The sequence below is a fragment of the Hipposideros armiger genome, unplaced genomic scaffold (genome assembly GCF_001890085.2).
Source record: "Hipposideros armiger isolate ML-2016 unplaced genomic scaffold, ASM189008v1 scaffold_462, whole genome shotgun sequence".
Lineage (NCBI taxonomy): Eukaryota > Metazoa > Chordata > Mammalia > Chiroptera > Hipposideridae > Hipposideros > Hipposideros armiger.
In genome coordinates, this window is record NW_017731812.1 from 676,281 (window position 1) to 701,455 (window position 25,175).

The 25,175-nt window shown below is 33.0% G+C and overlaps 1 protein-coding gene across 1 annotated transcript in view; it reads right to left on the minus strand.

Annotated features, from left to right (window-relative positions):
- The window catches only part of LOC109395280 (contactin-5-like), a 1,255,350-nt gene that overhangs the window by 654,456 nt on the left and 575,719 nt on the right, over positions 1-25,175 (minus strand). Inside the window, exon 3 of the mRNA XM_019666163.1 lies at positions 10,598-10,720. Coding sequence (XP_019521708.1) covers positions 10,598-10,652 — 55 coding nt within the window. The 5' untranslated portion in view covers positions 10,653-10,720. The remainder of the gene's footprint in view (positions 1-10,597; positions 10,721-25,175) is intronic.

Genomic DNA, 25,175 nt, shown 5'->3' on the forward strand with positions numbered 1-25,175 from the left:
TATGTTAAAAAATAAATCTCCTTGGAAGGGCTCAAAAAAAGATTAGGCACTTACCAATTTGTGCTCCATAACAGAAATAGAAAAAAATAAATTCTCGTGCATTAATTGTTTCCCCAATTTATTGCATTTTGTTTGATGATAACAACTATTTATTTCTTAAATTCACTGTTCCATCCTATATTACAATCTTTAATTTCAAACTAATCTTCTATTGCTGGCTGTACGTTTCTGTCACGTGCTGGCTCAAGAAAGCAGACAGAAGCATTTTTTATTCCCTCCTCTTTTGGCCCTCGTATCCAATAAATATCAACACTACCAGCTGTATCCACATGTTGTTTCTAACCTTCAGCCCATCTTTTCCATTTTCATTTCTTCTACCTGTAAGTATTCACCATTCTCTTGTTGGGTAATTCTCTATTATTACACATCCTCTATTATTAAAAATATGATACAAAAAATTTAAAACTTGTGCCTATTCCTTATATTCCAACTAACAGAATCATAGATCTAAGGATTAGGAGAAAAACCCACTTATATCATCTATCATCTTAATGAGCAAGCCTTTTGATGCTAAAATTATTTTTACATAATGATCATTTAGCTCATGCTTGAACTTTCCTTATGGAGAACTGACAGACTCTCTTGAGATAGAGTTAAATTTACCACTGAGCAACTCTGGCTGCTTAGAATGATCTTTTTTACAAATTAATTCTACCTCTCACTTTGACTGGTTTGTCCCTTTAGATCTTTTAGAATAAATCTAAGCTTCTTACATATTACAAAATTTAAGCTACTTAGAAATAGCAATGTATTTAGTATTATCCTTCGGAAATTCTGTCTTTTGAAACAAAATTCCTGCCTATTTGCCATAAGACAGTTCTTGTCTTGCTTTGGGAAATCATAGGCTGATGCATCTCACTAAGAGATTGGGGTATGAATGGTATTGATACATGATACATTTTTAAGAAAACAAGTTAGTTTTTCAAAGTCTTTATATGTTGTTTCATGCCATGAACAATTCTAGTTGCTTGTTATTAGACAATATACAAAGGCCAACTCTCAATGGCCCAAATAAAGACGACAAGTTGCCATGGAAAGTCATTGCTGTTAATCTAGATTTAAAAGAAGCGGGACAAATCTCTCTACAAAGTATGACTAGGATATATATATCCAGAGTTAAACTACAAGCAAAACAAAGCAAAACAAAAATCCTTCTTGCCTACCTTCTAAGACATTTATATACTACAGTTCTGAGTATTTTACTCGCTGGCTTTCAAAAAGCGACAATTAATTAATTTAAGAAAGACCTTGCAAGAAGAAAAAAACCTCTCCTGAATGTTTCTCAAAAACACCCTTAAACATTAGCTGAATCTTTAATTTCATTCTAATTTTTTTTAGTTGCTACTATCATTTCGATTATACTATTGTTTCAGGTTTTTCCTTGTCATTTTGCTTTTCCTCCACTGAATACATTCTTGTTCATCTATGTTTCCATGATGGGGTTGAGTCTGGCAGTGGACATAATACCACAGTCATTGTTAGCATGATAGATGTAAAGTGGATCTAACCTCTCCCTTATTCTCAACATTGTCAATACAGCTGAAGATCATGTTAGGTGTTTTTTGGTAAGCTCACACTACTGCTGACTCACAATGAAATCCATAAATAGCTATTGAATACCTGCAAGTCTAAATCATTGTTGCTTGTTTTCTACCCCCGACTTCCGCAACATCAACCTATTCTCCCTTGCTTACATTCTTGCCCAAGCCCTCCACTACCCTTCCCATATAACATCGCACATGATCTTTTAACTTGTTTTGTTGCTAAAAATGTGATCTGCTTAAAACATGATCTATGTTTATCTATTTATTTCACGCCTTATCACTCTTCTTGTCATAAATCCCCTTCATTGATATAGATTCTTCTCTCTTCATCTATATAGGCTCTTCTTCAAATATAGTAAGTCTGTTCCCCTTGAGGGCTTTGACACTTGCCTTCCTCTGCTGCTGAAACACTTTCTCTGAGATACTCATGTGGCTTACTTTCCACATGAATCAGGCAGGTCTTTTCTTAGAGACCTATTCACAGTGACCTTTCCTGATCATTCTATGTAAAGTAACACCTTGGTAGCTGATCAAATCACCATACACTTCACTTACTATCCGTTTACTCTATTAAATTTTTCTTTTTGGAAATAATTCCTGTCGGACTTTGTTTTATTGCATTTCTTACACATTGTCTATCATCTCTCCTAAAATGTGAATTCCTCAAGGATGCAGATTTTGTCTATCTTGTTCATTGCTGTGTCTTCAGTGGCTAGAACAATACATAGTAGGCAATGAATTAATATTTGTTAAATTAACAGACAAACAAATGAATTGGACTAAAAGATACTTAGAATTTATTAAGCCATTGGACCAAGGAATGAGAACATTTTTTAAAATGTCTCTTAGCTCTGTAATCTCTATTCCCAATATGCAACACCTTTTATAGATTACATGTCATTATCATTGGAAAATTTTATCTATAGCTATGATTTTTTTTTTTTAGAAGATAGACTGAATCATAAATGAAACAAACGTTGCATCTTGAGTTCTACTTAATCCCTTTTTTAAAAAGAGTGAATTCCTTTAGGGATTAAAATAGAAAAAATATAGATCCAGGAGCCAAGTTGAAATAGTTCTTTCTCAGTTTAATCTTTGGCCAAAAATAGCTCTAGGCCAGCAAAGGCATTATCAGATAGCTCACCTCTGAATAACCACAGAGGAGCAAGTAGAGAGGCACATAAGCCAGGTGTCCTCTTGGAGATCTTTAGAACCCTTTGAAGCAAAAATCTTTCAGACCTATGTTCTGAGTGGAAATGGGTGATATGAGGCCTGAGAAGCCCAATCAAAGGTACTGACAGACAATTCAAAGGTTTTTACTTTTTATTTTCTCTTTGTTTCCTTTTTTTCCATTCCTCCTCCTCCTCCTCCTCCCCCCCTCCACTTCCCCCTCCGCCTTCCCCTCCCCCTCCTCCTCCTCCTGTCTGTCTCCTTCATCTGCTTCTGCTTCTTCTTCCTCCTCCTCCTCTCCATTTCTCTCTCTCTCTCTCTGTCTTTCTCATTCTTCTTTTTTTTTTTTAAATGTTTACTGGCTATTTTCACAATCCCCTGAACTAACCTAGGATAACTGCTACTCCTTTAAGCCTTAGCTTAGTTCTTGGTATTGAAACAAATCAGAATGATCAGGTTAGAAAACCAAAATTTATTCATCCTTTTTGGATGTTTTCTGACCAGAAATTGCAATAACCAGAAACACAGTTTACATTTCTCTTGACAGAAAAATCAAACAATTAATTATTTCTTTTCATTCATTTAAAAAATAGGTACCCATCCTTATAGAAAGTATTATGCTAGCTCTTGTGTAGGAAACATCAAATAAAACAAGCACTGTCTCTCTTTTTATAGAGCAAATGGGTTTGTATTTTCTAATTTAGGAACATAAAAATCATGACTGCAAAGCATGCAAGTACTAGAAAGAAAAAGATCATCACTTTATTACATTCATCCCTGATATGGACTGTTGGATGGTTCGACTGTGCTCTAAACTCATACTGAGATCAAGGTCATGCTGCAAGTATAGCCACTATCATAAACACATCATAAGAAATAACTAAGTTCTCTAACAAATTTTAGTGTTAAAGCTACAGTGAGAATTAGAATGGAAAACATTTGTTTTCACATGCTAGAAAAGATAAATATTGTGGTTGATACTTATTTCAAATAAATATCACAAAATATAAAAGTCAAGAAAGTTTCAAGAAATATGTAGTTAATGTGATTGATTTCCAAAGAGCTAAAATAAACCAGAAGAGGATATACAGAACTTAACTCATTTTCATTCTCACAGCTAGTTATATATAGTTTATTTTACACATGATATATTTTCAGCATTTGGGTCCTGATAAACCTATAACATTTTTTAAAGTCAAGGAGAGAAGAAATTTTCCCCTGCATTTCTTCTGCATCTTAATTGTGTTCAGCTTGCTTGGGTGCTTTGCGAATGTATCTGTCTTTCCACTTTATAAGTGGAATAGACTTGTATTTGAAGCAATGAGATATAGAAAAGTAGCTATTTTCTTGCGGACAAATCATGCAAATTACTACATAGGGGCTCCCCAGAAGTTCATGATAAGCTATAAAACAATCTTCACCATAAAATGGTGTATTTCAAAGTAATAGTACTGTGATAGAAATGTAACTCTACTTAAACAATGATATTGAAAACATTGGTTTACAAATTCTAGTAGACACTGGATACAATATAAATTATTTGAGCATTATTTTATAATAACAAAGAGAACCAATGCACATGATTAATTTTCTATCAGCAAAGATATATCATCGTTGAAAATAATAATGCCAGTAAGAATCCAGTTTCAGAAGCAGGAGATAAATTTTATGGAACTTTCTAAATTATAAAACACTTTATATATATAGTGATATAATATTGCTTATTCCTTACCTAATACTTTAGTGGAAAATATTTTTAATATTTTCTTATGTAAGAGAAATAACATTTAGCTAACCTAATAAGTTAATTCTCTTTTTAATCTTGAAAACATTGAGAACACATATTTGCTCTCATTTCTTTAGGGTGCTGAATCTGCCGCTTTAGTTGGTTTCTATCACTCCCCAAATTGCTGACAATTATAGATACCTTTAAAACTTGTATTTGCCTTTAAGATAAAAAATAAAATGAAACTCACTAAATTCAAGTGACCCTCCCCTGCTGACAAGGAAAAACTAAATTGTCTTCTGATTAATTACATGTCTAATTCCACTGGTCCACAGATGATAAGAGTCAGCTTGGTTTCCTGCACTGAGGTGAGCTCCATTATCATCATGACTTCCTAGGGACCAATACAATGTGCACATACATAATTTCAAAATGATTATGCAGGAGCCATAATCTATTTCTCCTTCTCCACTGCAGTAGGCCAGTCAGGCTTAATATTATCATGTCCCTGTTTTTCTTTAACACTTCTATTTTTCATTTTCTTTTTAAAGTTCTTGGACTGCACTAGCTGACAGTGACAAAGTTCTGTGCTATTTACCACGCTGCCACCAAGAAGAAGAAAAGTATTTGTATAAGCTTATCAATGACAGACATTTTCTGTTCAATAGTATATCATCCTCTCTGCAGAAGGAACAAAGTGTCACCTTTCTAATAAAATGAATTTAACCCAATGGAGGAAAATTGGGTCAAAGTAGAAGACAAAAAAAAATGCTTTCTGTCCTTCGTGTTGTTTTTAAAGCAAAGCAGCATCTATCAGAAGTATCTGAAAGTAATTCAGGATAAAGTAACTAGATGTACTTCTGTAGGAAGAAGGTCAGTGTAGCTCTGAGCAACTGAATTTCTTCTCTTGTCACCTTCATGTTGTCTGGGATGTTGAAAGCATTTCTCTAGGAAGCAGCCTTCTCATTATTCTTCCACTGGTTACTGTCTATGTGACGTGGGGCATGCGATAGAACCTCCCTGAGTCTCATTAAGAACAAATACTATTTTACTTGCCCAAGTACAAGATGTTGAGCCACAAAATTTCCAAATTACTTTTAATTCAAAGATTTATAAATTTACCTAGGAAAATATTTTTTTTTTCAGTTTAAAAGAGATAGAAATGTATCTAATTTTTTAAAAAGTCAAATTAAGTATTATTCTTAAGCTTATAACTTTGGTAGAAATACATTTGGGATGTTGAAAAATATATGCTGATACTGGGGAGTACAAATAAAACGCTTTTTCAAAAATCTTCAACCAAATGATTGTATGCTAATGAATCTAATAATAGCTGCTGTCTAGCCTATTCTAATAATAAATAGTATCAATTTGTATTTATATATGACTTATTTCACATGTACTATCTCCCCTAATCTCAGTGTCATATCAGGCTATTCTATGACATTTCACAGAAAGACATCTATTTGTAACAAATACTATTGTAATACATTTCTCCGATTTTTAAATATTTAAAAATAAACTAGAATTATTACTAGCCACATTCCAAAAAAGAGTATGCTAATTAAAAATCCCTTTGGATAGGATATTCTGTATAACACAGTACAGCAATTAAACCCTTCAGTTTTTGTTTGTTTAAAAATGGAGATTGAACGAAAAACAATGTACGAAGAGCCAAGGAATGTGAGTAAAGCTGCTTCTAAATTCAAAGAAGATAAAATCCTGAAACATACTATCTCCCCCCAGTCACAATCTCTACACATATTTGGAAAATAATAAATCTCTGAAGAAAAATTTTTAAAGGAAACAATAATGTGGACTTTGGCACATTAGAGGTTGAAACGTTGATGCTTTTTGTCACTATAAATTCAGAACTAGACTGTACCAATTATGATTCCTCCCCCAATGGTTTCACACATTCTATCATGAAAAGCTTAGATTTTATTGATGTGAATTATCCCATATCGATAAAAACAATTATGCTGATTTTAAAGTATTTTTAAGCTCAGCTAATGATGTGCTCTTACTGTCACTGTTTTGGAAATAAAGCTAGAGAATACTCCATCTTTTTTATTAACTAAAACAGATGGTTATTATTTGCATGTAGAACATTTGTGTATACTATAAATAAATATGTAGTAGAGCTAAAAAAAATGCCACTGCTGACCACTCCCTTTCTGAAAGCCTTCTGTTATCTCTCTTTCCGAGAGTCTCCCCAAACCCATAATTACCTTCCACTCTTTTCAAGCTATACCTCCTTTTGCCCTTTAAAAAACACATGCTTCTCAGAATTTCCTTCTTGCCTTATGACTTATCATTACATAAATAATCCTTGGGTGACTATTTCCCCTCCCAGAGCTCCAAATTCATCTATGCAATAATGAGCCCGAAATTTACTCTTAGCTCAGTTATCTTTTCTAAAATTCAGACATTTTCACCTGAATCTGTTACAGACACGTGAAACTTAATAAGTGCATTGTTGAGCTCAGTATTTTCCCACTCTATTTCTACATCTCCTTTATTCAGTATCCACATAAATGGCAATATCATCAACCCCTAGAAGCAAAGTGAAACTAGTTCCTCTAATGCAAAACTTTTAATCATTTGCCAAGTCCTATATACTTTATTGCCAAAATATATTTGAAATTTTCATCTCTTGCTAATGCCCTTCACTACTGTCTTATTTTAGTTCCTAATCATATTTTGTCCTAATTACGTTTTAATTTGTATCCACTGACGTTTACTCTGTACTATAAAGTGAAATTGGTCTTAGTAAATGCCAAAATGTGAATATTGTCACAGTCACCATTACAGTATCATACAGGAACGTTTCACCACCTAAAAAATGTCTTATGCTTCATTCACCCATTCAATCATCCTCTGACCCCAACCACTGGCAATCACTGGTCTATAAGGCCTCTAGTTTTTCTCTTCCCAAAAGATCATATAAATGGAATCATACAATTTGTAGTCTGTTCAACTGGCTTTTTTCATTTAACACTATGCATAGACAATTCATCCATGTGTTTGCATGGTGTGACAATTCATGTCTATTTACCACTGAAAAGTATTGCATTATATGGAATTTCCCCAGTCTGTTTATCCATCCCCTTATTGAAGGGCATCTTGCTTGTTTTCAGTTTTTGGTGACTATTAATAAAACTCCTATAAACATTTATGTGCAGGTATTTTGTGTGAGCACATATTTTGAGATCACTGAGGTACATGCCTAGGATTCCAATGTCCTGATTATATGGTGAGTGGCTGTACCACTTGCCTTCCTACAAGCAATGAGTGAACATTCCTGTTTTCTGGATCCTCACCAGTAATTGACATTGTTTTTACTTTTTTGTTTTTCTGGATCTTAGCCATTCTGATATGTGTAGTGGTATCTCATTTTATTTATAGGTCCATTTTTAATATGAGGTCATACATCCCTGTGAAAGCTATCATCCTTTTATTGCCCTCAACAGCCAGTTTTTAAACATATGGCTGTGTTTCCTAGTTAAACACACCCAAGATAATCCATCTATTAAAAAAATGAATGAAACAAACAGGGAATGCAGCCTGGGTCTTCTCTTATTTCTTTAATCAGTTTTGCTGGTTCAAATAGCAGCAACAACATAAAATGTGCTCATAACCTATAGTTTAATTACCCTCATTTTCTGTAATCATTATCAAGTCAGGGTGCCAAAGAGCTCCTATTGTATAATGTGATACTCATAGACAAAGGCCATAACCAGAGAAAACTGTAGAATAACATACTAAATAATGAAATAATGAAGTAATATTCAATGTAAGTATTACCAAGTAACAAGAACATAATAAGGCTGTACCTTCAAAATAATGTTAAAATAAGGATGTGAAGGTGAAAGATTTTAAATATAATTATCCTTTATAACTAATTCTTTCAAGTATTTAATCAATTTTAAACAGATATTTACAGAGAAATTAATCAATTAAAAATAACATATATGCTTCATATTAAATGCAGATGATTAAAAATCAAATTTCATGTAAAAATTACAAATGTCCTCTTTTTTTCAGCTTTGTCCATAACATTTGAGCAGCCACTTACCTCCAAAATCAGCTGTATTGTTCCTATCTTCCAATGTTGCATTTTACTCTATGGAAAGAGCAGCGCCTTCATTCCTGTATGAGCTGGAAATGTAACAATCATGGACCCTGCCTCAAACTGAGTCTTTTCATCTTCCCACAACCACAGTATAATACCTCCTTTGCAATGACTGTTTATTTGGGAGAATAATGCTGGGCCAGTATAAGAAAATAAAACTTTAAAGCGGATATTACAGACTACCATTCTCTCTTCACCTAACTTTGTCAGATTAATAAATAAAAATACTAGCTAAATTTAAATTTTAGATAAAATATTGCATGGAACGTACTGGAATAAAAGCAATTATAATATGTGTTGTTTATTTGGAATTCTAATTTAACTGGGCACCCTTTATTTCATCTTGCAAGCTTATCTCCAGTCCATTCAGTGAGTTTATGAGTTCAAGAGTAGAATGACATTGAGAAGGTAAAAGAAATAGACTAGATGAGCAGGGAAGATGGTAATACTGCATAGAAAGAAGCTAAGATACAATAAACTATTTGAAGACTCTTCATTTCTTTTTTAACTAACCATAATATAATACTGATGGACCAGGATTTTCATTTAACCATTAATGTCTCTGAAACTATTCATTTTTTCACATTTTCACATGTGTCTTTATCAACATTTTATAGAGGTCTCATCCTACCTTTCATGTCTCTTAAACCTGTTTTCTTTGTGATTTTTTTTTCTGTAAGCAATGATGCTCACATATAATAATAATACATCAATAACTGTTTTGTTTTGAAGTTAATTACTAGTATTTCAACAAGGAAGAGGCTTTTATGTATGTTTTAAAAAACATTTAGATACGTGTGAATGTTATAGTTATTACATGGAAACACAATATGCACTGATATGACTGATATACTAGATTTTTCTCTCTCTATAAAGACACTCTTTGAGTTTCAAAGTTTTTGAGCACAATCTAAATTGAGGATTACCTTTTTGGTTTTAAAGAGGACTCATCCATCATACATAGTTGAAGTTACACTGGTAGCACTTAATAACAGAATACATAGCCACTGAGTTAAATCTAATCAAGAAGAAATGCTACTTGTATAAGCATTTAAATCATCACTACAATTTAAATTCTACACATCCTTAAATTAAAACAAAAAAGTTTCTGGCATATTAATTTTTAGCATTCTGATGGTATTACTCCAAAGAACATAAACTACTTTTGCAGAATAAAATATCTCATTTTAGACCCAAGATATAGAACAATAAAGTTGATTAAAACAACTTTAGAGAAGACGAGGCAATCAAAAAACTACATTGTGTTAGAGATGCCTTTAAATGATTGTGTGTGTGTAATAAAGGCATCACGGTTCTGATTTTAGATGGTGAAATTTAGCATTGTAATGAGACTTTTTTAAAAAAATAATTACCTGCTATGAAATATGTATTTATACTGGAGGTGCCAAAAATGTATACAAGTAGACTCTTTGGTCAATGTTGCTCAAGCAGTAATTTGCCATGACCAGAAGTGTCTGGACGCTGATGGTAACCACTTTGAGCACCTCTTGTAATTGCAGAAGTCAAATGTGACTTGTGTTCATCTTTTGTTATCGGTATATATTGAGTATTACAATTTTAATACAGTTTTCCTTTCTTAAAATGTGTATATATATATATATATATATATATATATATATATATATATATATATATATATATATATATATATATATCCAAATATTCTGAAGGCTAACAATGGTTTATATTATAAATAAAAGTCAATGAGGTTGAGTGGATACTCATTTCATTAACATTTATATAGTATTTTTCTAAGCATTTTATTATGTTGCATTGTATATAACTTTTTGAAATGCTAACAAAGGTTTAAGGATTGTTTTCTCTTTCTTTTGTTGAAATTTATAAATAGTGATATAAATTTAAAAGAAAGCCTGAGGGTATCTTGTAATGAAGACTTTTATATGTTTTTTGTTATTTGATACATAAGGCAGAATTTTTTACCTGAAAGACACCCAGCGATTGACAGAAACAGAATTAGTTTCCAGGAGGAAGCCATCCTTCTTCACGAAGATTTCCTGTCTCAGTGTGTTTAGCAGCTGTAAGGTTTCTTCATTAAAGAATGCTCTGTTGAGATAAATAACATTTTCAAAAAAAACAGGAAATAAATGGAAAAGTAAACACAAAACAATTTAAAAAAATCTCATAATAAAATGATAAATAACTTTTAGTACAAAGGTCAGATTAATATATACTTTGATATTGACAACAATAATACAATTTCCATTAGAATTAATTTAACGTATATCACAAAAACTTCGGAGAAGTGATAAACTTTGCCTATCACATTTATTTATATTGAATACTCCCTAGCAGATAATAAAAACATCAGGCTCTAATGGGAATGATTTTTCCTCACAGGGAATGTATAAGAGCTACATTTATTACATTAGACAAACTATTGGACTAGAAAAATAGGGTAGAGGAACCAGTTACATTAATATATACTCCTGTGGTCTAGAACATAACTAATGATCAGTTAGCCAAGTGACTTTACACATTGTGCCTGCGGCTCATCTAAACCTCCACAGGGAATTTTTCTCATTTAGTATTAATGTCAATTGCTTTTGTTTATAACTCCTGTGATTATCTGCATTATGTTGTAATTCCCTCCTTTGGTGAACTATTCCTCTCAGCATCTTTTGACCCGGAACCTAAGGGATATAAGGAATTTCATGAATATTTAACTTTTTTGAGTGTGTGTGTGTGTGTGTGTGTGTGTGTGTGTGTGTGTGTCTAATGCCATTTTTATAACAGTAACTAGTATAGCACATTAATGTCCTTGGTTAATTTATTTGTCCTGAAATATACAATAAGCATAAAAGATATAAAATTATAGCATGAAATTTCCTGCAAGAACTTGACAAATGTGCATTAAAAATTCCTAAAATTGACTAGTAACTTCTGAGTTTTTAGGTGTTGATGTCCTTCTTGGTGAAAAATAATTAAACTGAGAAATAATTGTACAGTGTATTTATAATTTTTAAATAACAATTGCTTCTTGGCAACTGGTTCCTCCCTATAGACTTAGAGGTTCAGGTTTTCTCTGTCTTTTAGGAAACATCTTATATAGCCAAGCATTTTTACCCCAGTTGGTCATAATTTAGAATAGCCACACCAAAGAGGGAAATCTCTTGTTAGTGAGTCTTCTACCTGAATAATGGTAATTCCTCTTTATTTATAGTTTTAAATCTAAGGCTTGGTAAACTATTTTAATTACATGGCTAGGGGATTAGAATGGAGAAGAAATTTATTAAGAGTTAACAATGGTGGACTCACTGTCGCCCCTTCAACAAAGACATTTTTCATCACTTTTTTTTTCCTAAGTAAATATCAGAAATAAAATTTGAAGTATAAAAAATGATGTTTTGGTTAATTTTTTACAACTTAAAACATTTTTATTATTTATGCACTGCCTTTTTACCAGAAAGGAAAAAGAAGAAATTCAGCACTTCACATGTAACAATTAGAGAGACTTAAGATTGCTAGAACTACAATTATGATTCATGAGAGATGCATATTTGAATTTGTGGATTTTCAATCCACAATGAAATTGGCCTTCTTTAGATCATGAGTTCTAAGAAGCTAATATAGTTTTGCTTAACTTGTGCCTCAGTACACTTTCCCAAAACTCTATTTCCCTCTCTATTTACAATATCCTCTGTTGTCTTAAGCATTCTTTATCAACAAATGCAAATATTTTCAGAGCCCTTATATGTTGTACCCTGAAAATGTCAAAGAGAAAATGTACATTTGCACGTGCATGCACACACAAACACACACACACACACACGCACACACAGAGAAGTTAACCACAGGATATGAGCCAAATAAGCGGGACACTGTAAGTGTCATATAGCTAGCTATAGAACTATCAAAAGGGGAATCTACACGTAAGGATGGCAAGAATTAGGAATGGTACAGAAAAATTGTTAGTGAAATTTGAAAAAGACATTGAACAAGACAAATATCTTACTTTTGAATGGGACAGTGTGGAGAGCACAATGAGAACATGAATACATAAGTTAATATAAGAGAGTGATCAAACTATGAAGAAATTAACACAGAGTGAAGGACAGTGAGTGACTCGAGGATAGAAGGAGCTACTTTATCAGGGATTCATGGAAGGCATTTGCGACACGATGACACTTAGATCCAGTATTCATGTTATCAACATGCCATTATAAAATAATCCTTATGCATATATTTTGGCATATTTTTAAAATTATCAAGTAAAAATAGTACAGTAAAATTTATTATTAAAATAATCCAAATTTATGTCAAAATCTCTTCAAATAAAAAGAAGCCTGCATGTATCTGTGACTGGTTGTGAGTGGTTGTGTGTGTGTGTGTGTGTGTGTGTGTGTGTGTGTGTGTTTCATTTTCAAGCATCATTGATTGGGGCTTAAATACAAAAGAAAATACTTTCTCAAAAGCTGTTCTTTTTAAGATATCTAAATTAGGTTCTTCCTTTTCACTGTCCTTCCTTTGCATTCTCTCTCTCAATCGCTCTCTCAAAGTAACATTAAAAAGTAAATGAACTATTCTTTAGGTTCTTAAATACATAAGCTTTAGTATGCCTCTACTGAAAACACAATTATTCAATGACTTTAATAAAATTCCTGTATTAAAGTAATAAAATAATGTAATTAATCAGGCCTATATTAAGTTCCTACTACATGCCAGGTTAAAGTACAATCAGTTAATGAATGTTACTACAGCATATTGGGATGTATGCCTTAATGGAGACTGACAGTTGCACATTAAACTGCTGTTCATCAAGAGAATGAAAAGTCATAAATACTAATTTGGAAACTACTAATCAGATACAGTTTTACAAACTCACATTTTTAAAAGAGCTTATTTCATTGTTTGGACTATATATCTATTATCACCCATGATATTCAAAGAAAAATATACAAAATCACATCATATTACTTTGCATTTTTCCCCTAAATTATTACAAATATTTGCAAGTAAAATAAGTAGATCATTGCTCTAGTATTAAGCCATACATTCTAAATAGTAAATGCATTGTACAGTTGATTGCATAGACAAGTTTTTTTTTAAATCATATCATTATTGGAGTCTGAAATAGAATTGCAAAACATATGCTATATAAAATATATCAAGTGATAGTATGTTGCCACTTGAATACAAATTAGTTTTTGTTTTTTTTTCTTAAAGATGCATACAGGGAACTGCCTTGTTAAAGACATGTGTATGTAAGTATGTAAAGAGAAAGAGAGATATTGAAGGAGAAACATTTCTATCATTGCTTGCTGATCTCTCTCCAGTTCTATGGAAAATATTTCCTACAGTTTGACTCCTTATAGGCTATTCACACAGCAGTTAGAATTATATTTTAAGACATAAATCAGGCTACATTATTTCCCTGATTCAGTGGTTTATTTTCTAAGTAAAATCCAATTTCCTTATATATAGTCTACAAGATCAAGATGTTGTCTTAAAATGAGTATACATTTTTGGCATCCCTGGTAAATACTCTGGTACCCATCTAACTTCCTGATTTCATCTTCTAACATTCTAGACTCCAATCCCATCACGCGGACTTTCCTGTTGCTCATCAAATGTGCAATGCACTCACTGTCTCCTCATTTCCTTTGCCTTAACGTCTCTACCATCAAGTCTTAGGAGGCTGTATAGCTTTAAATGATTGACACCTCTGCTCTGCAAGTCTTCTTTTTTTCCCCCAGTGTAAAAGCCTTTCTTGATCACTCTTCTTAAAATAGCAAGTTTCCCCCCACTGTTCCCTGTCAACCATGTCACTGGTTTTTATTACATTGTCCCTGCCTTATTTTTCTTAGCAATTATTAGTGCTTGAGGTTATGCAATTCATTTTTTATTTTTATATTTTTTTACTTTTTATGTATCTTTTTCTACTACTTGGATATAATAGCCATGAAAGCAAGAATTTTATGTCCTTTTCATCTCTGTAGACCCAGACTCTATACCAGAACCTGCCTGTTTTTAATAAGTATTTAGTTAATATTTTTAATAAAAATTATTAAATAAAGTGGTGCCTCTCGTAAGTAAATTATTTGGCAGAAGGTAATACAAGAGAAAAAAATCACTATGTCTTAAATTTCTGTAATTCTAGCAACAGCTACCATTTATGAAATTCTATGTGCCAGGCACTGTGTTATGTACTTTATCTACCCAACCTCTATTAATTAACGTGACATCTCTTATTCATGAAGATAACTTGCCCAACTCACACAGCTAGTTAAAGCCAGCGCTGAGGTAAGAATAAAGTAGGCCTTTAAGCTACATCATCTCTTACAGAAGAACTTCACAGCAATCGCTACAAAAGTCTCTTGAAGCTCTCTTATCTGACACAACTGGGGCTGGTATTAAGTTAAAACAAAAACAAAAACATACACACATGACATTTAATTATTGTTGTCATTCAATTAATATAATTTAACTCTACATTCTTTGGCTAATCTTATTATATGGGAATAATATCTTTTTTTCTTTTTCTGATGATCAATATTCTGGTGGAAAAAAATTCCTTTTATTTAAATATCATATGAGTCTTTTCTATATACATCCTGCCTGTAGTGTATTATATACAACTTTATTATCTTTAAAGTGCTATAAGAACATGTGAAGTGGCCTCATAAAAGCATCCTTGAAGGTTTTTATAATTTTTATACAGTTTCTCACACACATCTAATAGTGTAGCATTTTCTAAGTAACTAATTTTATTGAGTTTGTCCAAGACTATTAGGCTTTGGGATTTTTTAAATCTTTCTTTCTTTTTCTTTCTTTCTTTCTTCTTTCTTTCTTTCTTTCTTTCTTTCTTTCTTTCTTTCTTTCTTTCTTTCTTTCCTTCTTTCTTTCTTTCTTTCTTTTCTTTCTTTCTTTCTTTCTTTCTTTTTCATACAGCCAATACTCTTATTCTCACACTCAATATGCACTCATATGTCACTGATCTGCATTATGTTTATTTGAATTACCTAGTTACATGAACATGTTCAACCTCCATAAACAGATGGAGGAGACAATAAAGGATGTTAGTTACTTGGCAAATTAGAACAATGAAGGTTGAGTAAAAGTATTTCTACTCTATGTGACAGGGCCACAATATGAGGGACTTGGGTATAAATTTGTTGAAAAGAGTAAACGGGGACATATATTTTTTTTCTGTGTAGCTTATTCTCTATTTCAACCATGACTCTTTTCTAAGACTGGGGCTAGTGACACTTTTGCTTGGAAGAGATATCCTTTAACGGCTGAGACAGCCCAGGGTGAGGCTCACAGAATAGGAACATTAAAAAAAACCTTCATGAGGAGTTGTATTCTAGAGGTCCGTGAAGTTTTCTATCTCAATGCACCTGGACAAAACAGTAGATTATAAAATGCAACAGAAATGCTAGCAGAAAAAAAACAAAACAAAAACAAAATGTGTGTCAGTCTCGTTATGTTTGCTATCACATATCCGCTGAGGACTACTCAGCAGTGTCAGGAGGTAGACTGACAAAGTTCTCACTTTCAGACATAACCAGAATGAGTTCTGATATGAATCACAAGAAAATAAATTACATTTTTCTGACTGCAACAAAGAATTATGGGTTTTAGATGGAAGACTAAGCTCATAGTGTTTATATATTTGGAGGCACTCTTTAACATGGGTTTCTACAGTGTGTAGTTAAGCATCATTCTGGTCTAGTTTTCTCATCTTTTTAAATCAAAGAACTTCTTTTGACATTAACAGAACTTGCCCTGTCGAAAAGTGTACAGCAAAGATATAAAAAGAAGTAGCACTAGTCTTCTCAGACAAGTAAACTTTGTAATTTTATTTAAATCATGAGGGTAGAAAAAAATAAGGCTCAAGATTATTTAATACTACATAGTGAAATAGAGACAGGAACCAGAAAAAAAAAATACGATGACTCTAGGAACCTGGTGTCATAAATATTCCATGATCCCCATCACCTGGTGATTGACATAAGGAAAGACTAGAGACAGAACAGTAGCTGGCTCACTGCACCTGATGCCAGCCTCCATGTAAATTCTGACAGGAGTTGCATTGTGTTAGGATCCTGAGTATCGTTCCATGGCCAGGTGACAGAAGATTTCTTTTTCTGATAATATGGGAACTAGATACCATGACAAATCTTCCTTCTTAAAATAATGCAAATTGTAATATAAAATATTTTAAGTGCCTCAATGAACTAATTCAGAAGGGAAATAAAACTTATTAATGATCAAAACTAGATAAAAGCAGCAAGCAGAAAAATGAAGCTAACTTTCACGATTAGGCCACTTACCAGTCCATAAAAAGACCGACACACATTCTTTTATTTATTTGTTTTTTTCTGCTAGAATTTCTGTTGCATTTTATAAACTATTGTTTTGTCCGGGTGCATTGGGGTAGAAAACTTCAAGGACACCTAGAATGAACTTCAGGTTGGTATTCATGGCTTATCCGATTGCGTGGGACCAAAAACAAAGCTGAGGTCCCACATGAGGTAGGTGTTCACATAAAAAATTCCATATATCTAGGATGGCAAAGGGCTTCAAAATCACAGTTAGGATGAAATAGAAATACTTATCCAGAGAGAGATGCTCTACCCAGAAAATAATAAATGAAAATTTTCAGCCTTAAACCATGATAATGAATGGAAAGAAAAATGAAAATCCCATTGTAAAATCTTCATAGTCAATAGTCACAAAATATACAGGACAACAAATCATTATGAGTGAGTCAATAGAAACAGCAAAAGTCAAAATCAGACATGCAAAGTCTTCAGATATTTGATTTTTCAGATACAGGTTAAAAAACAAATGTATATAGCCTGACTTAATCATAAAGGATTATGAAAACTAAGAAGCAGAGATGAAGAAATTACCTAAAATGCAGCCCAGAAAGGCAAATGGATATGAAATATGACAGGAAGGTAAACAGAAAGGAGGACATAGTAATATTGTCTTATGTTATCTAATCAGACTTCCAGAAAAGTAAAAAGAATGGGATAAAGTGATATGTAAACAGATAGATGATTGCTAAAATTTTCCAGAAATGATGAAATTTAATAACTTTAAGATTCAAGAAGATCTGAAACCTAGGCAAATCATATTGAAAATGCTAAACACCAAAGATATAAAAACAGCCAGAGAGAAAAAGAGGCATTAATTAAAAAGGCAGGAAAATCAGACTCTGAGTTGACCTAATGATAGCAGTAATGGGATCCAAAAAGATTAGAATAATGTGCTGGTAAGAAATAACTGTCAATCTATAATTCTAAACCCAGCAAAAATTAAAGGATGAGAGTTAAATAGAGCTCTTTCTACTCAATCAAAAACTGAGAGGTCAACTATACCTTAATAAACCTGGAAAAAAATACTGAGCTTGTCTAATATAAGACTTTGAAAAAAATAATACATGATATTCATCAGATATAAGGAAAAATAATTGTACTGGGAAGCTCTGAAACATATAAAGGGAACATAACAGAAGCTAATTTATATTTTTACTATATGTCAGGAAGTGTTCTATGTGCTTTGTCTCTGGGAACTCATTAACACATAGAAATCTTAAGGTAAATCTATTATTCTCATGTTAAAGATGAGAAATTGAGATATAAAGATGTTTTAAGTAAATTTTCTAAGATTGCACAGCTATTTAGTAATGAAGAGAAATTATGTATTTAAAAGTATTTTATACTAAATTTCATACACACACACATTTTCACATATCTTATAAAACCTAAATTGCTTAGTATAACATTGGAGGGTCTCCACAGTTTGATTTAAATTACACATTTTGTTACATCTTCCACTAGTCCACCTCAAACATTTTAGATCCCAGCTAGTTGAAATAATTTTTCATTTGCAAACATAATTTGGGTCGTATGTCTTCCAAGAAATGCTCACAGTCACATCCCTCAGCATAAAAATCCTTATTTCAAAATATCTAGTTGTGGAAGAAATAAAATAAATGATTAAGTTGCTTAATTAAGGGTAAGTGAAAAAGTCTTCATTTAAGAATGGATTTGGGGTATCCAGGCTGCAGAGAGAAGGCCAGCAGGACTGGATACTAATGCCCAGGAGGGAGAAGTAGGAAATCAGGTGTGCAAGTCACAAAGGTCTAGATCTCAAAGAATTCATAGGCCTGAAAAAGAAGTTTGGATTTTATTATAAACATTGTCATAATACAAATAAACTATTCTTATCACCTAACTCAATTTCTAAGGTTCTAAGATCCTTTCCAATAATAGCTAATGTGCCATATAAATTGCACAGGAGCAAATGACACTCCATTTTTACAGACTGGACAGATGTGAAAAAGTGACGGGACTTAAACCTAATTCCTTACGTAATTCAATGTCAGCATCAGGATTTGCACTCCTGTTTTCTCATTCCTGGTCTATAGAGTGAAATAATGTCTGCAAGTTGCCTTTTCAATTTTCTACTGATGAGAAAATGTATTCTAAATTCAGAGTTTTGGAGAATTTAAGATAACACATTTCTAAATGTTTTAGGAGAAATGAGTGGAATGACTTACAGCTCACCTGGGTTTGTTTGCTTTTGCTTTTGTTTATTTTTGCATTAAGAGAGCCTCAGTGAAGGAGAAAATGCGTGGGTAATGAAAAAGGACTACTTCTTGCATTCTGGAAAATGAACCAGTGAGAGCATGTGTCCAGGATTCCATATGAGCCACTAAGTTAATTAAATTAACTTAGAGTTTTAAATGTATAATTTCAGTTGTATATTCTCATCATTACCAAACAGTGGGAGATTAGTAAAGATTTAAGGTTAAGTATACATGTGCTTTCTGTTGAATTAAAGGTAGTCTCTATAAGAAGGTCAATGACTTGACAGAAAGAACAATGCAAGAACATACTGAGGAAACCCAAATGATCTTGAGTCCTAAAGATTTCCTATAACAGCTTGATATGAATATGATTTTAGAATTATGGTTTCTAACAAGAGAGATGAACCCATATTTATCCTGGTATTTAGTTTTCTTCTAATTTACTTAAATATAGAAATAAGAAAAATTTTTAAAGATTTTATTGGGGAATTGGGGGGAGAGGAACAGCATTGAAGAATTGGGGGAAGGGGAGCAGACAAGTGGCTGTCCTTTTGTTCTTCAGTCTAGTTGAGGAGATGTCGCTTCACTGGCCCATGTTGGTGTTATCATTGCGCTCTTCCCGGGTGAGGCAGTCGCTTGCTGGCCATTGGACGGCCGCTCACGGTGGCTCTTGGCAGCTCACGCTGGCTGCCAGCCACACACAGTAGCTTATGGCAGCCCACTGCCGCAGGGGCTGCGGCCCTAAGCCGTCGCTGGTGACTCATGGCAGCCCAACTCCAGGTCGAGCTGTTGTTCACCATCTTAGCAGTAGAGGGCGCAGTGTGGGATCTGAACTGGGGTCCTGCTGCTCAAAGCTGGTATCCCAAGCCAACTCCTAACCAATGCGCCACTCGGTCAGCCCAAGGAAATAAGAATATTTTGAAAACAGTTAAAATAACAATTGTGCTCACTTAACCTTGGTTAAATTGGGTTTTTAATGATTTACTTAAAATTGAACCCATCTGTCCTCAAAAAACTGGCATTTTGAATCATCTTCATCTGGCAGTAGATACCACAGGGTTAAATTGTATTTAAACAATGTCTTATTATAGGCACGTGGTTAAGCTGGGAATCGTAGAGAAATCCAAGGCAGTGTTTGAAACAGCAAATAGCAGTTCCCTCAGGAATCATACACATCTTTGTTCATTTCCATATTAAAACCTTTTGCGTGAAATATTTATATTCCCTAAACATAAGGAAAATAGAGCTGATAAAAGACAAAACAAACAAAAAAATAAAAAATCAATCCAACCAAACAAACAAAAACTTGGGAACATACCCCGTATCAAGATATATTATTGTTATAAAATATTAGGCAGTTCCCCTGGTGGAATTTTACTAGCAACATGAAAAGAATATATAAGTATAGTCTTCTATGTTGTTGACAAAGAATTTATAAAGGAATCTCAATGAATGAAAAAGACCATAGGAATGAGCAGGGTATCTTTTTACACCTCAAACTTTAGTCCAGATGAGTACTATTGATTTTTTCACACAGTAACTATAGAGAAGCAATGTGATTGAGTTGATAGAGACTAGTAAAGAAAGTTAAAAAATCCTAAACTCTGGGCAAAGCCAAGTCCTTGATAAGCTGCCTTTCTCTGCCTCATCTCTTCAGTGGGTATCATGGCAGCACCAGCCTTTCAGCAATGTTACCTGATTTAGTTAAGTCTTGAAGCCTCACAGATAAGAAGTCTAAAAACCCAAAATGAGCATTACATTTCCCCTCATTGTTTCCCTTAATTCAGTTAAATACCTCAGAAAATTCTTAATTTTTAGTTTCCTATTTCAGAATCAAGCATTCAATACAGTTCACAGAGCTGCAAATATTTGTAAATTATGAACTATAAGATGTACTTCAATTAATTATATTCCTCAACACCAAATAATTCAGGTGATAATTTTTACAAGGGCTTAGAACCTGCCAGGACTATGAGCTTAAGAGCCCATCCAGGACAGCACTCTGACAGGGATCCCAAGAGCCCCAGCATTATCTCAATTTTGAACAAATGAATAAAATTGGCTCATCATAATTTGATAACTGAGAGAATTGGAAAGTGTAAAATCATGTCATGTAACAGTAACTTTTTCACAGCATTAAGTTGCTAGGCTTAGTTAGTATTTAAGACATTTATAGCAACTCTGGGCTATTCCATATTCTTAAAATGCATTAAATCAAGATCGTTTTCACATTCAAGTTTGATAATAATTTACATCTTTTTATACTTTTCGACTGGCCAACAAAATATCACTTGATTGTTTAAGGAGGATATTCTTAAATTGATTTTTCATACATGTGAAGTCAAGAAATTAGGGAAGGGAAATATTAAGCAGATTGTTCTATTTCATAACCTAAAGCAAGTAGCACATCATATATTACAACTGATTTTTCTACACTATTTTAAAATAACTATGGATTCACAGGTAGTAGTTGCAAAAAAAAATAAATAAAATAAAGGAAGGTCCTATGCAAGTTTTACCTCTTCCCCTAATGGGAGCATCTTACATAACTAAAAGACAATATTAAAAACATGAACTTGGTATTGCTACAACTGTGGAGTGTATTTAGATTGAATTACTTTACATGCACGTGTGTGTGTGTGTGTGTGTGTGTGTGTGTCTGTGGGTATGTGCGTGTGTTTAGTTCTATGCAATTTTATCACATGTGCAGCTTCATGCCATTACTACCCCCCAAAAGATGCAGAGCTGTTCTATCACCACAAGGCTGCCTCATGCTACCCTTACAGCCCCCTCCCCCATTCCTCTCTCTCTGAAGCCTAATCCCCAGAAACCTCTACTGTCATGCAGCCCATAAGGATGTTTTGGTCAACAACAGATCACATATACAATTGTGTTTCCATAAGGTTATAAAGGAGCTGAAAAGTTCCTATCTCTTAGTGATGCTATAGCCGTTCTAACGCCATAGGGCAATGCATTGCTCACATGTCTGTGGTGATGCTGATGCAAACAAACCCACTGTGCTGCCAGCCGTATAAAAGTACAGCACATACAATTATGTATACTACATAATACTTGATAATAATAAACGACTATGTTATTGGTTTATGTATATACTATCCTACACTTTTTATCATTATTGTAGAGTACACTCTTTCTACTTATATATAAAAAAATATTTGCTGTAAAACAGTATGCTGTGTAACTCTGGCAGCAGTCTCATACATCTCAGGTTACCGTATTTCCCCATGTATAAGATGCACCCTTTTTCAAAAAACTTGGGATCTAAAAACTGGGTGCGTCTTAAACAGTGGTTGTAGATTTTTACTTGCATTTCCCGCTTTTTCGTGCTTGTTCTCTTTGCGCTCATTGTTTCACACTTATTGCCGATATATTACGGTAGGTTACGTTTTGCCACATTCTGCCCAGAAATGGCTCAGAAAAGATTTTCGTAGTGCTGAATTCAAGTTAAAAGTGATCCAGTTTGCAAAAGTGAATAGAAATCGTGCTGCTGAACGTTAACTTTGGTCCTCCTCCAACTGAGTAAACAATCTGAGACTGGCTACAGGAAGAAGAAACCCTACTGAAAACGCCACGTCAGAAGGCCATGAGAGGCAATATAAGAAGACAGTGATTCGTCGTAAGACACAGATGAGGACAAGCTAATGATTGGGAGTTTGACAGTGATGAGGAGGCATATGAATTTTATGATGAATAAAACTTGAGTTCAATAACTTTATGTAATATATATATTTTTTTAATTTCAGGCCCCAAAATTAAGGTGCATCTTATACATGGGAGCGTCTTATACATGGGGAAATATGGTACCACATCTCTTGATTGCATCATTTTCTCGTGTTTGATTTCATCTTGCATTGTTTTGTACAACAACCTGCTGTGCAGGCTTGTAGCCTAGGAGAAATAGGCTGTACCATACAGCCTCGGTGTGTAGTAAGCTATACCATCTAGAATATTTAAGTATACTCTATGATGTTCTCATAATGATGAAACCACCTAACAACACATTAATCAGAACATTAACCAAGTCATGGCTGTATTCTGTTTTCCACCACTATAATTACATTATTTCAAGAATGTTATATAATACAATCATGGAGCAGGTAGCCATGTGAGATTGGCTTATCACTAATTATACTTCCCCTCAGGTTCATCTAAGGTTGCATGTATGTATTCCTTCTCATTACTGAGTTGTAATAAATGACATGGATTTATCATAATTTAACTATTTATTCATTGAAGAACATTTGGGTTGTTTCCAGGTTTTTGAATATTGAAAATATTCAATATTCTACTATCAATATTTTTGCACAGATTTTTAAGTGAGCATAGCTTTTCCCCCGGGGATTAATGTATAAGAGTACAACTGCTGGGTGATCTGATAAACCCATATTTATTTAGGAAAAAAAAAATGAACAAAAAAAACCTACCAAATTAATTTTCTAGAATGATCATACCATCTTACATTCTCTCCAGAAATGCTGAGTGATCCATTCATCTACATCCTTACCAGCTTTTGGTGTTTTTTATTTTAGCCATCCTGATTGGTGTGTAGTGATCGCTCATTGTGTTTTTAATTTGCATTTCTTTAATGGGTAATTATGTCAAACAACTTTGTATGTGCTTATTTTCTGTCTGTATATCCTCTTCTGTGAAATGTTCTTGTATGTGTTTTACTCATTTTCTAATTAGTGTGTTTATATTTTTACTGTTGAGTTTTGAAAGTCCTTTGTATATGCTAGATACAGGTCTTTTGTCAGATACGTGGTTTGCAAATAGTTCTCCCAATCTGTAACTTGTCTTTTCATCATCTTAACAGTGTCTCTTACAGACCAAAGTCATGTTGATGAGGTTTAATTTATCATTTTTTTTTTCATTTTTGGATTGTGCTTTTGGTGTCAAGTCTAAGGACTCCTCATGTAGTCCTAAATCCCAAAGGATTTCCAATTACTCCAGCACCATTTGTTGGAAAGATTATGCTTCCTCATTGAATTGCTTTTGCATCTTTGTCAAAAATCAGCTGGGCATATTTTTGTGGGTCTATTTCTATATTCTGTTTTTTGTTCCATTGACCTTTGTGTCTATCATTCTGCCAATACCAAAAATGGTATTGATTACTGTAGTTATATATTAAACTTTACTATTGGGAAGAATGATTATTCTCATTTTATTATTTTTCAAAGTTGTTTTGCTATTCTAGCCCCTATGACTTTCCATAAAAATTTTGGAGCAAGCTTGACTATGTCTACAAGAAAATGTTGCAGGAATTATAATAGGAATTATGATATATTTTTATACATTGTTCAATTCAACTTAATATTTTATTGAGGATTCTGGCATTTTTAAAAAAGACATTGGTTTTGGTATTTTTGTTTAATTTTTTGTCTGATTTTGTATCGAGATAATACTGAGATAATAGTAAATTCAGAAGTTTTCCCTCATTTTCTATTTTCTGAAAAAGATTGTGTAAAGTGGGTAAATTATTTAAATGTTTGGTAAAACTTCATAGTGCAACAATCTTCACCTGAAGATTTATTTTGAAGGGGATTTTTAATTACAAATTCAATGTTTTTAATAATTGTAGGACTATTCCAGTTATCTAGTCCATACAGGTTGTGCTTTGGCAGTTTTTTGTTTCTGGAAAAATTGGTCAATTTTTTCTTGTTGTCTAACTTAGAAATGTAAAGTTCATAGTATTCTCTTATCAATCTTTTAATTGCTGCTGGATCTATTGTGATATCTATTTTGTTCCTGACATTAGTGATTTGTGCTGTCTTCTTTTTATCTTTGTCAGTGTTGCTAGAGGTTTATTGATTTAATTAAATTTATTTATTTAGAAATCAATTTTTTGTTTTATTGATGTATTTCTATTGTTTCCCTGTTTTCATTTTTATTGATTTATTTTCTAATTTTTATTATTTCCTTCCTTCTGTTTAAGTACAA